Raw genomic sequence first — 14,720 nt, 5'->3', positions numbered from 1 at the left:
GAAACCACTTGAGAGCTAAAATGCCCTAGGAGTGTTGAAAAAAAAAAAAAGAATATCTAGTATACTCTTTGTATATAATTAAAAGGTGGCCTTATCTAGTCTTATTTTTTTATGTACCTGAAAATTAAAGGTAGAATTTATCAAAAGAAATGTTTTCAGCTGCTATATTTTCTTTTAAATATTCATTATTTAATGAGTAAAAATATATGAAGTTTGTATGAAAAATCACTCAAGTTAAAATCTAAGTACATCTATATTAAACTAGATAACTCTCCCAGTAGTCTTTATTAGGAGCAGCAAAAACTCACTATGAGTCTTATTTATATAGATACAAAGATGCCATTATTGGCTATTGCTGATTTATATGTTTCATATTAACTACGGTCAAATTCGCCACTGTTAATGTTATAATCGATTGTAAATAAAGCTCATCTGGAATTTTGTAAACCAGCATATCCCTCTGTTTTCCCTGACATCAGGTTGATAATCCAGGTTTGCAGGTTTTCTGAACTTAGCATCAGGAGGATTCAACAATTTATGTGAAATAGGCACAGACATGACACATATGCAATAACTAAGATAACACAAAGTAATTAATACATTATTGACTGTAAAAAGCTGAGAGAATTATCAAAGGGCTATAAACTCCATGGCCATTAAGAGATTTGCATTCTTAATTCAAAACTGCACACCCACCTCTTGTGTAATCCCCCGACCCTGTTCTAAAGACCATCTAAAGATGGTGGATTTTTGGCTTTGTCTTTGAACTAAGTCAAGGGAAGTGGTTCATTTTTTTTAAAAACACCTCAATCATTCAGCTTCTGCTGTCACCACCTGACAGAAATTTCATAGGTTCTAAAGAGGCATAGAAACCTTGAATATATTGATTTATTTTTAATGCAGTTGACACTCTGGTAACTGGATTAGGATCAGCCCGATTTCTTTGGTTCTCTGATCATTTCCCCTGGCCTTCTCACTCATCAGCCTTCCTCAACATGCTTTGCTTAGGGTTAAATGTTTTCATGAACGTGAAAATGGTTACTTCACTTACTAAATCTGAAAGTGTTCTCTTGCCGAATTAAAATCAATATCTTCAAATAGAATTATACTAATTAAGCTTACATTAACATATTTTTCTACCTGAATCTGGACAGAAATATTGTATCTTTTATATCTCATTGTCATTTCCTTTTGTTTATTCTTTAATAGTTTTCTGCATCTTTAACATCACAATGTTAAAATATCACTTTTTAATGGGTGCTCTTCTTCTGTTGTTATACATTAAGCAAACATCATGACATAGTTAACTCAACCAAACTTATTTAAAACAATAGATGATTCACAAGACTTACTTTGATCATACTGATTAACAAATTTTCAGTGTAAAACAATACAGACCTTATTAAATCAGTTTATGAATAGTATAGCAAATCAAGAGCAACATAATTCATTTCTCTTGATACAGCAATTCATGAATGTTTTATATAATAGGAAACAAGGTCTTATGGGCAGCTCATCTTTGGACAACTATGGTGAGTACCAACTGTATCTTTTAACACAATAAAAACAAGGCAACCGAAGTCCTGATTTTAACCATGAGCACTCACAACTCTATTTGAGCACAAAAGTTCCTTCAATATAATTCATCTTCATTGAAAGTAACTGAAGACATATTGAAATAGAGTCATGCCAAACCAGATGGTAGAAGAAAACTGATACTATGAAAATGTTACTATTCCAAGTAACCGTTATCCCAACACATCTTATATAACATCTTATCCATAGCAACTGACCCTTTAGTTTTCAGTATATTTGTATTTTATTCCAGTCGTTTTAAGCACAATTTCCCCTAAATTCATTAGTTCTGAGGATGTTTAATTGCACAATAATATATCTTTTAAGCATAATTTACCAAAAATGTCTTACTAAAGAGAATAATGAACATTTCTTTTTGTAGCGCTTTCTACAAACAGCTATCTGAGAGACTGGCATATTTAAAGAATCTTTACATTAGGACACACATCCATAGATTCTTATGATGCTTCAGTCAATATAATATTGAAATTAAAAACATATCAACAAAGAGGTATACTTGCATTTAACAAATAATCTTGCTTAAAGGAGCAACGGACTGTAATGGCAATATCATAGAGCAGTATTTGAATAGCAGCTTATTTATGTTTCAGATGATTTTTATTTATTTAATGAAGTACTTAATTAACCTATGATAAACCTATGATAAAAATGAAATTTTTATTTGAATATTATGTTATTGATATACTTTCTTCACTAAAGCACAAACTATCACAGAGTCCAACGCTAGTCAAATCTTGTCTTCAGTAGTGTGCTTTATCCATCCAAAGTACCCATGCACACAAATGCAAATGCATGCATGTCTTCAAACAAACACATGCAAACATTCTCAGACCGTCAGACACACAGATACATATAGAATTGGTATTTCTTTTTTAACAAATTCAGAGTGTATGGAAATTTTTAAAAATCTGTATATGATGTCTATATATTAGCAATATTTTATTAAGTAAACATAACACTTACTTATAAGTATTTGGTTATGCATAGGAGTAAATGGACTGAAGCCATGTGTGTTTTGCACATTTGTGGGTGTGTGTGTGGTAACTGAAACACAGTATACTTGTTTCTTTCCTCTAAACACAGTATCCTTGTTTCTTTCCATTTTATTTAATTAATGTATTTATTTATTTTGAGAGAGAGAATGTGAAAGGGGGAGAAGGGACCAAGGGAGGGGGAGAGAATCTTAAGCAGGATCCATTCTCAGTGTGGAGCCCAATGCGGGGCTTGATCTCATGACCCTGAAATCATAACCTGAGCCAAAATCAAGAGTCAAACACTTAACCGACTGAGCCACCCAGGAGATGCATATTTAAAATGAGAAATATAGGGGCACCTGGGTGGCTCAGTTGGTTAAACGTCTGCCTTTGGCTGAGGCCATGATCCTAGGGTTCTGGGATCGAGCCCCACTTTGGGCTCCCTGCTCAATGGGGAGTCTGCTTCTCCCTCTCCCCGCTGCTTGTGCTTTCTCTCTCACTATCTCTCTCTCTCTCTCTCAAATAAATAAATAAAATCTTTAAAAATATAAATAAATAAAATGAGAAATATTTTATTTCATATATAAAACTATCATGTTTATTGGGAAAATAGAACAAAATGAGCAACACCAATATTAACTAGTCATTTCTGTTTGTCCTAAGATTTTTTATGGCCAGATGGCAATATTATTACAATATAAAAATGTACCAAATATATGGTAAACCTTAAATTTATGCAATGTAATATGTCAGCTATATTTCAATAAAAAGCTTTTTTTCAATTAATTCTAAACTCTCCTACCAGAATAACAATGTATACAATATATGTATATTTTTTTAAAAGATTTTATTTATTTATTTGACAGAGAGAGAGAGCACAAGCAGGGGGAGTGGTAGGCAGAGGCAGAGGGAGAAGCAGGCTCCCCACAGAGCAGGGGGAGCCTGATATGGGACTCCATCCCAGGACCCTGGGATCATGACCTGAGCCAAAGGTAGTCGCTTAACCAACTGAGCCACCCAGGCACCCAGTATATGTATATTTTTATCCCAGAGCTTTGACTACTATATTAATTAACATCTTTATTTCTGAATATTTAATTCTATCTTGGTACTAAAAGGATTTGCCTATCTGATACTCATTTTAGCTCACATTATATTACTTTTTATCATCTCTAGATTTTTTTTACTTCATTTAATTATATATAATTTATCTTATAATTATAATGCATATAATGTATGTATGTACGTATTCTTCATTTACCTATCTATACATATTCATTATTGTCTTCATAAATTATGATAGTTAGAAGTTAAGCAGTATGCTTGAGCTCTATTCCTGTCCAGTGTACTTATGTGTTGGAGCACACCAGGGAAAGAAAGAAGATTAGTATGCTGGCGGGTTCCTCTTGAAAACATGATAATGACAATATTCCTAGCATTCAAATGATATTAACTACTGAGAGTATGCTAGCATCTTTACAGTTGGATGTACCTTGTCTAAGATAATGGTAAGCAAACCTGGAATCTATGAACTTACGAAGTTTAAAAGTATTTTGTATGCTATGTATTTATGGGAGTATAAGGGGTTATTTACAACAAAACATGGCTTTCTTCTGTGTGATGTGCCTGTGCCCACTACTTGATAATCCCACATGTTAATCTGATTCAGAATGAAATCTAACATAACTAGAAAGGACCTAGGGACCTCTGGAATATCCTGGATCTCTCTCTTCATCTGTGTCTCATGATTATGTATATATCTGAAATTATCAGTAAAACTTGAAACTCATTTCTTACTGAACATTTGGCTACTTTCAAAACGGGTTTATGTTCAGTCAACTTTTTATTAACAAATTATTTGCCAATGGGACCATGAGCTCTCTGTGGGTTTTTAGATTATGCTGCTGAACATAATCCTATAATGCCTTACTGAGTATCTTCCATTCCCTCTTTGACATCACATAATATGATATGATTGTTTTGGACAGAAAAAAGAGAAGAAAGAGAGAATTCCCTTTTCCAAAAAAAAAAAAAGTTCTTTTTTGTCTTTACTGTCAGTTAATTTATCTTACATAACACAATATTTAAGACTGAAGAATTTTCTCATTAGCAAAAAAACTCAGTTCAAGACATAACAGGGATGCCTGGGTGGCTCAATTTGTTAAGCTACTGCCTTCGGCTCAGGTCATGATCCTGGAGTCCTGGGGTCAAGTCCTACATCGGGCTCCCTGCTCGGCAGGGAGTCTGCTTCTTCCTCTGACCCTCCTCCTTCTCATGTGCTCTCTCTCTCTCTCTCTCTCATTCTCTCTCTCTCAAATAAATAAATAAAATCTTTAAAAAAAAAGACATAACAATTCCCCCAATGTAACATATAAAAACTTATGTAACAATAAAATTCAAATAAAGTATGGAAACTCTCAATAAATTATTTAACATCTTTGACAAAGAATTAAACCTAATATGTAAACCCAACAAATGATACACTTGAAAATCTCACTGAATTTTAACACTCTATATTTGCCTTAAGCAGAAAGTAATTGATACAGGGATATGCAAAGATAAAAACGTTTTACTGGTATAAGTGATGGATAATCAAAATATTAAGGAAAACAGTGAATTTATCTTCAATTATTCAATTACATCATGTTAGAAAAAGCGAGGACATTTTAAAATGTGCTAAAACAACAATGTCTGATGTAGGAGAAGACACAGAAATAAAAACATTGCTTTCTTTTATTCTAGCACACATGCACACAAATTAGACAAAAATGCACTAACCTGTTTTAGGATCTACAGAGAAGTAGGGTTGTCCCTGGAGAATACTGTAAACCACGCGGGCACTGTTTCCATAGGTAGGGTCATCTGCATCAGTAGCTGTCACCTGTAGAACAGAGGTACCTGTGCATTCAGGAAAACAAATTTTAGTGTGCGGTAACATTTAGCATGTGACTTGTACACAGAACAAGGTTACGCTGACATACCTATGGAGCACTATAGTAGATGTATCTTACAAAATATAATTCTTGGATTTATCTGTCAAACATAGCCCTTGTTTTTTCCCCTGACAACAACTGTACCAGATGAGAGGCCAAAAGAAAATATTTGATTTCCAATATTTTAATACCCTTTTTTTATGTGCCAATAACATTGTGAAAGGCCTCTTTGACGCATAATCAGGGTTAGATTGGGTTGATGATCAAGAAAAAAGAATCAAACTGGTGTTCAACTGTGGGGTAAAGTTAAAGGCAGGGTGAGAACATGCATTGCATGTTATATACCTATTCAGAAAATGGGAAGTTGGATGATTTGTGATTAGGGGTAATGTGGGTGAGTTGACATTAAATGATCAGTGGCATCAAAATAGTACATTCAAACAATTTTCCATCATTTATGCCATCTTTATTTCTTACATGGACTATTAATGAGTCTCCTAACTGGTCTCCAAGGCTCAGTTCTCATTCCTTTAGGTTCTTCTATATAGTGCCAACATAATTATCTTTTTACAATGGGTATCAGAATATGCCTATTACACTGGATTTTTGAAAATTAAAGTGTACTTTAAAGGAATTTATAAACTTTAAACTGTATTTTGAGGTAAAATTAGTGGCTGTATTCTTCTGATTTCTTTTATGTTTATATATTTCAAATATGATTTGCATAATTAGGTACATTTATACCATATTTCAGTTATTCCCAAATGAAAACTGATCTAGATATAACAAGACAACCATCTATTAAGGGCTATATAACTCCACTGTAAATTTAGTGGGTTAAGAGCTCTCATTTATTCATGAAATGTACTTGATGAATCATCTAATAGTGCATACTTGATATTTTATTCTGCCTAACTAGAACAATTCCACCTACTAATTCAGGTTATGTAGCAAACAAAAATATTTCCACAATCAAGTAAGTCTGTATGAAATTCTGCATTCATTCTGGTACTTGACTATGGAAGCACTGACAATTTTCAGTTTTTAGTTTTAATAAGCACTTCAATTATTTAGGTATGGCACACTTATTAATGGTCTAATATCTGTTTAACTACAAAGATTTTACTTCCATTTTGAAATGCAGATGCAACTTGAAGCAAAGCTTGTTCTTTGTCTTCAAGGCATCCTAGAAAACTTAATAGAATAGTATACTTGACTATCCTTATTAGCAGATTATAAATGCACATGGACTTTTAATAATATGCTAAGATTCTGGCCTCTAAATAGTATTTTTACACTAAGATTATAAGCAGAAATATGATTAGCAATTATGCATACTCAGAAGGGGAGGATTGTCTAAAAGAAATATCTAATAATGAATAATAAAACACAATGGGAACACTAAATGCTGGCAAGAACACTGAGAAACTAGGTCACTTGTACACTGCAGGTGGAAACGTACACTTAGCAGATTCCTATAAAATCAAACACACATTTAGCGTACAACTCAGCAAATTGTAGTCTTGGGCATTAATGCAAAAGTAATGCAAACATATGTCCGCATAAAACCGTGTTTGCAAAAATTCATAAATATTCACAGCAGCATTATTTGTAGTAGCCCCAAACTAGAAATGACTCAGATGTACTTTACTGGGAAAATGGTTAAAAAGACTGTGGTAGTTGATAGTATGGAATACTACTCAGCAATAAAAATAACAGCCTTTTGATACATGCAGCAATTTGTATGAATCTTCAGGGAATTATACCCAGTGGAAAAAAAAAAAAAAAACAGTCCCGAAAGGTGATATATTCTATGATTCTATTTATTTAACATTCTTGAAATGATGACATTTTAGAAATTGAAAGCAGATTTGTGGTTGCCAGGTTGAAGGAAAGGAGGTAGAGTAAGGGGAGGCTGGTTATAAAAAAGCAACATGAAGTCCTCATGATGTTAGAACTGTTCAGTGTTTTGATTATGGTATGGGATACATGAACATACACCTGTGATAAATCACATAGAACTAAACACACACACACACACACACACACACACACACGTAAAACTAGGGAAATCTAAATAAGATTGGTAGATTAAATAATTTTGATCCTGCCTAAGATATTTTTTATAGTTTTGGCAAGATGATAATTATGTAAGATGTTACCATGGAGAAAAATGGGGTAAGGATACAAAGAATCCCTCCATATCATTTCTCATGACTGCATGTGAATCTGTGATCTCAAAATTAAAAGTTTAATTAAAAAACAAAAATATTTTCTTGCCTCACCGATATTCCATTCTGAGAGAGCCTTATGTAGGCTTGTGTGTGTACCATGATTTTTCTCATTATATAATGCACTACACTTTCTGGCTTGATTAAATTTTGCAGAGTTAGTTAAATTACACTCCTGGGTATAATTATTGTTATGTTTATAAAACAAAGTTCCAAGGACTTTTTCTGTGATGTCAAAACACTTGTTCCATGCCTCGCATTCATCTCTCCAACCTGTTCAGAGACTATCAGTAGATAGACATCTACAAATAAAAGTTGGTTTAGGAGGCATTTTTGTTGATTGCACACTGAAAGAAAAATTAAATCTGTAGTAGTTGCCCAGACAAAGCTCTAAAAAGTGTAAGAAGTCCATATTGTGGCTAAATACACAATATGGACCTATACCAATAAAAGGTTAGGTTCTGTATTTGATTCTAATATAGTTAGTACTTTTAAATGAAAATCTATGTGTTCTTTACATTCAAAATTTAAATTATAAACAGTCCTTTATAATACTTTATAAAGTGTTATAAAATTATATCAGTCAAATCTTTGATCTGATTGGAAAAATGCTGATCGTACTGGGCTTATACAAGGGTTACTGAGATTCAGGAAAGAGAGAACAGTATAGATATAAAGCAATAAAATAATTGTCATCTTTTAAGAAGCCACACTTGTAAAATCGTCAGATTTTAAAATTTTTCTGGCTTTGTGATAGTTATTTAGGTTTAAATTATTTTTAACGTCTTAAAAATAGTCCCCAACCAACCATTCCATAGAGAAATCTGAGAAAGACAAAGAGTGCAAGATCACACCTCCTTTGTGGTAATAGGCTGGATCACCACATGATAGATAGATAGATAGATAGATGATAGATGGATAGATAAATAAATAAATAAAAATAAATTGTCCTGCTTGGCTTAAAGTGTCTATAAAGGTCCAGCCTTGTTAAGTGAAAGCTGAAAGGCATGAATGGAGTGACAAGTGAAATGAAGAACAAGAAAAGGAAAAAAAAGAAAAGAAAAAGCAGCCTCTTGATGTTGACTAAATGACGGTTTAAAGCAGCACAGAGAAGTCAGCAGAAAAGGGATCCAGGAGAGAAAAAGGAAATATATTAACTCTCTACCCTGGTCAAAATATATGGTCACTAACAGTTACACATCTCTCTACAGTAGGTCTCACAAGTATTTGGCAACTCTATTTGTCTGTGTGAAGTAAGGTAGAGCAAATATCTCTATCACTCTACTTTGTTGGCATCTGAAGGGCTCAGGTCACAGCTTGGAGTACACAGATGGCTGGTCGAAGGGAGCATGCACAAAAGTACAGCACAGCCTAACGGAAAGTCCCAGCCTGTCCCTTGAACACGGTAGGGTGAAAATAAAGAGCAGGGACAGCAAATAAGTCCCCTGGCCAACTGTTTCAGGATTTCTTACCCAGGAGAATTGGTAAGGGGGTTTCAGGCCAAGAGAAAAAATATACACATATCTTACGTTCTTATTGACTTAAAGCCTCGATGGCAACATTTTAAGAAACATTGGTGCTTTTAGAAGTTCTTTTACATTAGAAAAAAAAAAGGTTTTTTTCCCCATTAAAAATAGATAATAAGAAAATAGAACTCTTCAGGGTATGTGTTAGGGTTTGAATTGTTTCCGCTCAAAGTTCATGTGTTGAAGATCTAGACTCCGGTATATCAAGGTGATCTTATTTGGAAATAGGATCATTGTAGATGTAATTAATTAAGATAAGGTCAAACTGGAGTAGTGTGGGCCCCTACTCTAACATGCCTGGTATCCTTATAAAAATAGGAAATTTGGAAACACACATACACACACACACACACACACACAGAATACTTTATGAGTAGATGAAGACAGAGATCAGAGAATTTCCTCTACAAACCACGGAAAGTCAAAAATGGCCAACAAACTACTAGAAGCTAAAGCAGAGGCTTGGGACAGACCCTTTTCCAGTACTTGAGGAGGGAACATGACCCTGCTGACACTTTTGACCTCAGACTTCTAGCTTTTGGAACAGGGAGACAAATGTTTTTGTTGTTTAAGCTACTCAGCTTGTGGTACATTGCTAGAGGAGACTTAGTAAGCTAATAAAATGTGTTATGGTTGCAATGGAAAGAAATTATGTTTATTCTCAGAATTTACAGGTGTTCTTTCACTGAATCTGGACAAGAGTCTAAAGTTATACTTCACAATAAAATGATGGATAATTCCCTTTGCTACATCATAAATGAGATAAAATAAAAAGTTCATTTCACAAGTTGATAAAATTAAATTAGGTAGAAATTAATGGTATCTGATTTTTTTAAACATTGGGCACTACTAGTGATATAACTGTTGGCATTTTTAAGTAAATTAATGAAATATATTATTTATGTTAATGAAGGATTTCTATTCCTGGTTAAATGTTTAACAGAAAAAAATCAGTATCTACTCTGAGAAAAGTATCCCACATTAGACAATTCCGTTCCTTTATTCGTGCTATGTGCCCTAATTATATACATAGTAGAAAAGGAAAAATTATTATTCTTTATAATGCTAGATTTTCAAATAAAAATATCTGAAGTAATGCCAAGAAGTCCATTATTCTACTAGAATATTCAAATAATCTATTTTTTTCTAGAAATTATTATATACATTTGGTCAATAGATACTAAAGCAGTAGTAGCCCCTTCTCTATATAACTTCTATTTTTTTTTAAGATTTTATTTATTTATTTGACAGAGAGAGAGAGAGAGGCAGGAGAGAGGGAACACAAGCAGGGGGAGTGGGAGAGGGAGAAGCAGGTTTCCCGCTGAGCAGGGAGCCCGATGCAGGGCTCGATCCCAGGACCCTCGACCATGATCTGAGCTGAAGGCAGACGCCCAACGACTGAGCCACCCAGGCGCCCTATAACTAGCTTCTAATCAGAGAAAACTTTAAAAGTGCTTTATAAGCTTTCTTAATTTTTACAACAATTTCCCATGAAAAACAACCACAGAAACTGCCTTCTAAAGTTTCATTGGCTACTTAATGCACAATATTTTCATGTTAAATATATCCTGTGGCACACACTTAGCTGTTCCCATGCTTGGGATTAATACCTTTCAGCTGATGTTTTATACAAATCTGAAAAAAAAAAGATTAAAGTACATAAAAAAGCTTTCAAGATATCTTTTCTACTATAAAATTTAAGCCTTGTTTCCTTTGGGAATTGCCCTGTGTCACTCTTTTCATTTGGTTTCTTTTTGTACTACGCTTTATAAATAGCATGCATTTTGGAAAGTTACATATCAGTGGAGAAGCAGAAAAAATGGACTTTCTTAAAAGTCTCTGAAGACCAATTTGAAATATTAATAAGGCATTTTAATACAAGCAAATATTCTCTGAGATTGCAAATCGTTATGCATGACTTGTCAGGGTTTACAGCTCTGTGAAAATCTCAAGTGAATCAATGTTGAGCAAGAACTTTTGAGTAAAAATCAGCTGAAGATATATGAAGGCAGAGAGTATCTCTCTGAAGGAATTTCATGGGGCTTAATTCTCAGAAGAATTTTCCAGGGATTGGTAAAAAGCAATAGTTAACCAAGATACAACTTAAATTTCATTCTACACGGGAGAACTGTAATTTCACCAACAGAGCAATAACACAGGATTCCAGTCATTGTGTAATTTGATAAAGCTTTGAGTATTCACCCAGGAGCCATTGGATTTTTTTTTTTTAAGATTTTATTTATTTATTTGAGAGAGAGAGAGAATGAGAGATAGCACAAGAGGGAAGAGGGTCAGAGGGAGAAGCAGACTCCCCGCCGAGCAGGGAGCCCGATGTGGGACTCAATCCCGGGACTCCAGGATCATGACCTGAGCTGAAGGCAGTCGCTCAACCAACTGAGCCACCCGGGTGCCCGAGCCATTGAATTTTTAAAAAAATCCTTCTGCAAGAGCACTTCTGAAACATTTGGTACTAAAACAAAAATCACTGTTGTGACCATGTATTTTAAATCATGGCTATCATTAAGTTCTATGTATTTTTAAATAAGGTCCCTTTTATGGAACTGCTTAGTGTAAAATTTCACATTATTCAAGTAAATTTTATATTACAGTCCTAAATAGAAAAAAAAATAATAAGGAAGTAACATGCATTTAGCACCAATGAGGTGAAAAACACTCCACTATATGCCATTCAATTTAATAATGACATTAATCTATTGAGAAAATTACATTTAACGCTATTTTATAGATGGGGGTACTGAGGTTCAAAAGGTTGTGTAGTTGACAATTGGAAAAGGCAGAATTCAAGCCTGGTCCTATCTGTTTTGATATGTGACATTCTTTCCTCTATAATCTATTTCTCCAACCAGTCAGGATGGAGTTTAAGAGTTCCATCCAGTTTAGTAGTTACAATATCTTCCACCATTTTGTGTGCATGTGTGTTTCCTTGATGGTATGTAATGGCCATCCAAGTGCATCCATTTGGGGAGATGTAGTGTTATATTTCAATGCCCTGTCTTCCTGTTCAAAAGACAAGTCATTATATACATTTTGTAAAATAAAGATATGTGGTAGAATAGTTAGGGGAAGCATTCTCCAGGTACTGACAACACTGTTGTGCTCTTATGCAGCCTGCCTTACCAACTAAATAAAAGCAGATGCTAGAAGAAAATTGCAATACAGAAAAGAAAGATGTGTCTACCTCTGTCTCTGTCTACCTCCCCTACTGCCTCCCTCCCTCTTTCAGCTTAGGGTGGTCTCTCTAGCAGTGTCTGCTTTTCTGCGATGGTCCCAGGTCCCTCTGAGCAGCCTTCCATGGGTTCATGCAATAAAGCCCAGCTCCTGGGGTCAGGTAACACTACTCTTCCAGCCCTAGGGATAGTAAACTCCTGCCCTACTTGCCTCATGGTCCACGACTTGGTTTTTCACTTCTTTCATTTTTGTAACTCATTCCATATATGTAACTCCTGCTCTTGATCTAACTGGCAGTGTATTTTATTTTCTTGCTTAAACTCTGTGATACAGAAAGTATTAACAGGTTTCTCCCTGACTATCTTTCATTGCTTTTCTGAGTAATGACTATACTTTACCAAATAAAAGGTTAGGTTCTGTACTTGATTCTAATATATTTAGTACTTTTAAATGAAAATCTATGTGTTCTTTACATTCAAATTTTAAATTAGTCAACATATTGGAATCTGAAAAACATCATTTGGAGAGTTGTTCATTGTATGCAAAATAAAATTATGAGCTTTTAAGAGAAAGTGTTCTTTGAAGTGGAGAAAATTTTCATATATGTATGAAAATTTCATATATATATATGTATATACACATAATCGAAAACTTCAATACTTCTCAAAGTATTCACCAGTTATTTCCTTACTTTACCATGTGTGGTGATTAAGTCATGTACTGTTGGCAATTTAATATCAGTTTCTTATAAAAAATTAGAAATTGTATCTATAAATAGCTTTAATTTTCACTGTTTAGAAAAGATTCTATTTGAAAAATAAAATAAATTACCAAATTCAGCATTGTTCTGAATAATGGAATATTATTTCAGCTGAATTTTCTTTCAATAATAACAAAGCAGAAACAAAACCAAAAAAACAAGCAAAAAAAAAGGCAACACAAAATGAAATACAAAGATAAAAATATTTTGTCCTCGTTTGCTCACAAATTTGTCAATAAAAGTTTGGAAGAGTTTACTAGAAGATTATAGCATATATTCATAATATATACACTGTATATTATGTAGACATATTTATATGTCATCATATTTATATATACACACATAGTTGACATTCAATCACTTACTTCAATCATTGAGTAAAAATCTTCAATTTATGTATTTATTTCAACCAATTAGCTGGGAAAATGGATTTCTAAAATAGCATAGTAGCACAGTCTATATATTTTAAAGGTAGTCAAAAACAAAATAAATTACAACTAAACGATATATACATATAATTAGAAGCCTTTTTACTTTTTGGTTCCTATGCCCATTCTCACCAGATTCACTGTTTGAGTGTACCAACTCTTTGCCTACTGCTTATTCTTTCATTATAATTTAAAATTTTGATTGTATCACAATTGAAAAATATTCACTGATATACCATAATTGAAAATGAAGAATTCACTGCATCAAAGTTATCGCTCAATACCTCTCCCATCACACAATTTAACTACATTATTAATTTTATTTTATTTTACCTTAAAGATTTTATTTATTTATTTGAGAGAGAGAGAAAGCATGAGAGAGGGGAGGGTCAGAGGGAGAAGCAGACTCCCCATTGAGCACGGAGCCCGAAGCTGGACTCTATCTTAGGACTCCAGGATCATGACCTGAGCCAAAGGCAGTCGCTTAACCAACTGAGCTACCCAGGCACCCCCATTATTAATTTTAGTTATGTTAGTTACTTTTATCACTATGGATAAAATGGTTAATTAAATTCCTGTATTTTGCTTTAAGAATTTTAGGCAGCAAACATTATCTTAATGATTTCTAAGGAAATATATATAATTTACTGTCTTTTCACTTTTAATTTTTGTCAGCTACATGTTTTAAGTCATTGTAGTATACATTATATTATGTTCTTCCTCTAGAAAAAATGACTTTTGTGATTTTTTCTAGGCTTTTATTTAGGAGGCTTGATATAAATGGACAATGTCTAGGCCATATATATAAATAGAACTCTGACTCATAAACTGTAGCAAACAGCCCAAGAAATCAACCTGCTATCTACAATAAACAGTCCAGGAGCCAGGCTACATATTTTCCATAAATCATATGTGTAGGAGGTTAAATGATTTTCCTTAACAACAATCGAGGAAGTCAAACAATAACATTTGGCCCCAAAAGACCAGGACGTGATCAATAACTTACAGCTTCTCTACATTTTTCCCCATTTCCAACTTAAAAGCAATCAGATAAGGCAAGACTTGCATTTGTAACCAATCACA

The 14,720-nt window shown here is 33.7% G+C and overlaps 1 protein-coding gene across 5 annotated transcripts in view; it reads right to left on the bottom strand.

The window, feature by feature from the left end:
- Nucleotides 1–14,720, bottom strand: part of CDH18 (cadherin 18) — a 608,955-nt gene that overhangs the window by 220,154 nt on the left and 374,081 nt on the right. For all 5 annotated transcript variants that reach the window (XM_027607141.2, XM_027607140.2, XM_027607139.2 and 2 more), the window contains one exon: nucleotides 5,349–5,468. In XM_027607141.2, coding sequence (XP_027462942.1) covers nucleotides 5,349–5,468 — 120 coding nt within the window. The remainder of the gene's footprint in view (nucleotides 1–5,348; nucleotides 5,469–14,720) is intronic.

This window comes from Zalophus californianus, chromosome 5 (assembly GCF_009762305.2).
Source record: "Zalophus californianus isolate mZalCal1 chromosome 5, mZalCal1.pri.v2, whole genome shotgun sequence".
NCBI classification, from domain to species: Eukaryota; Metazoa; Chordata; class Mammalia; order Carnivora; family Otariidae; genus Zalophus; species Zalophus californianus.
This window is presented reverse-complemented; position numbering and strand designations above follow the sequence as displayed.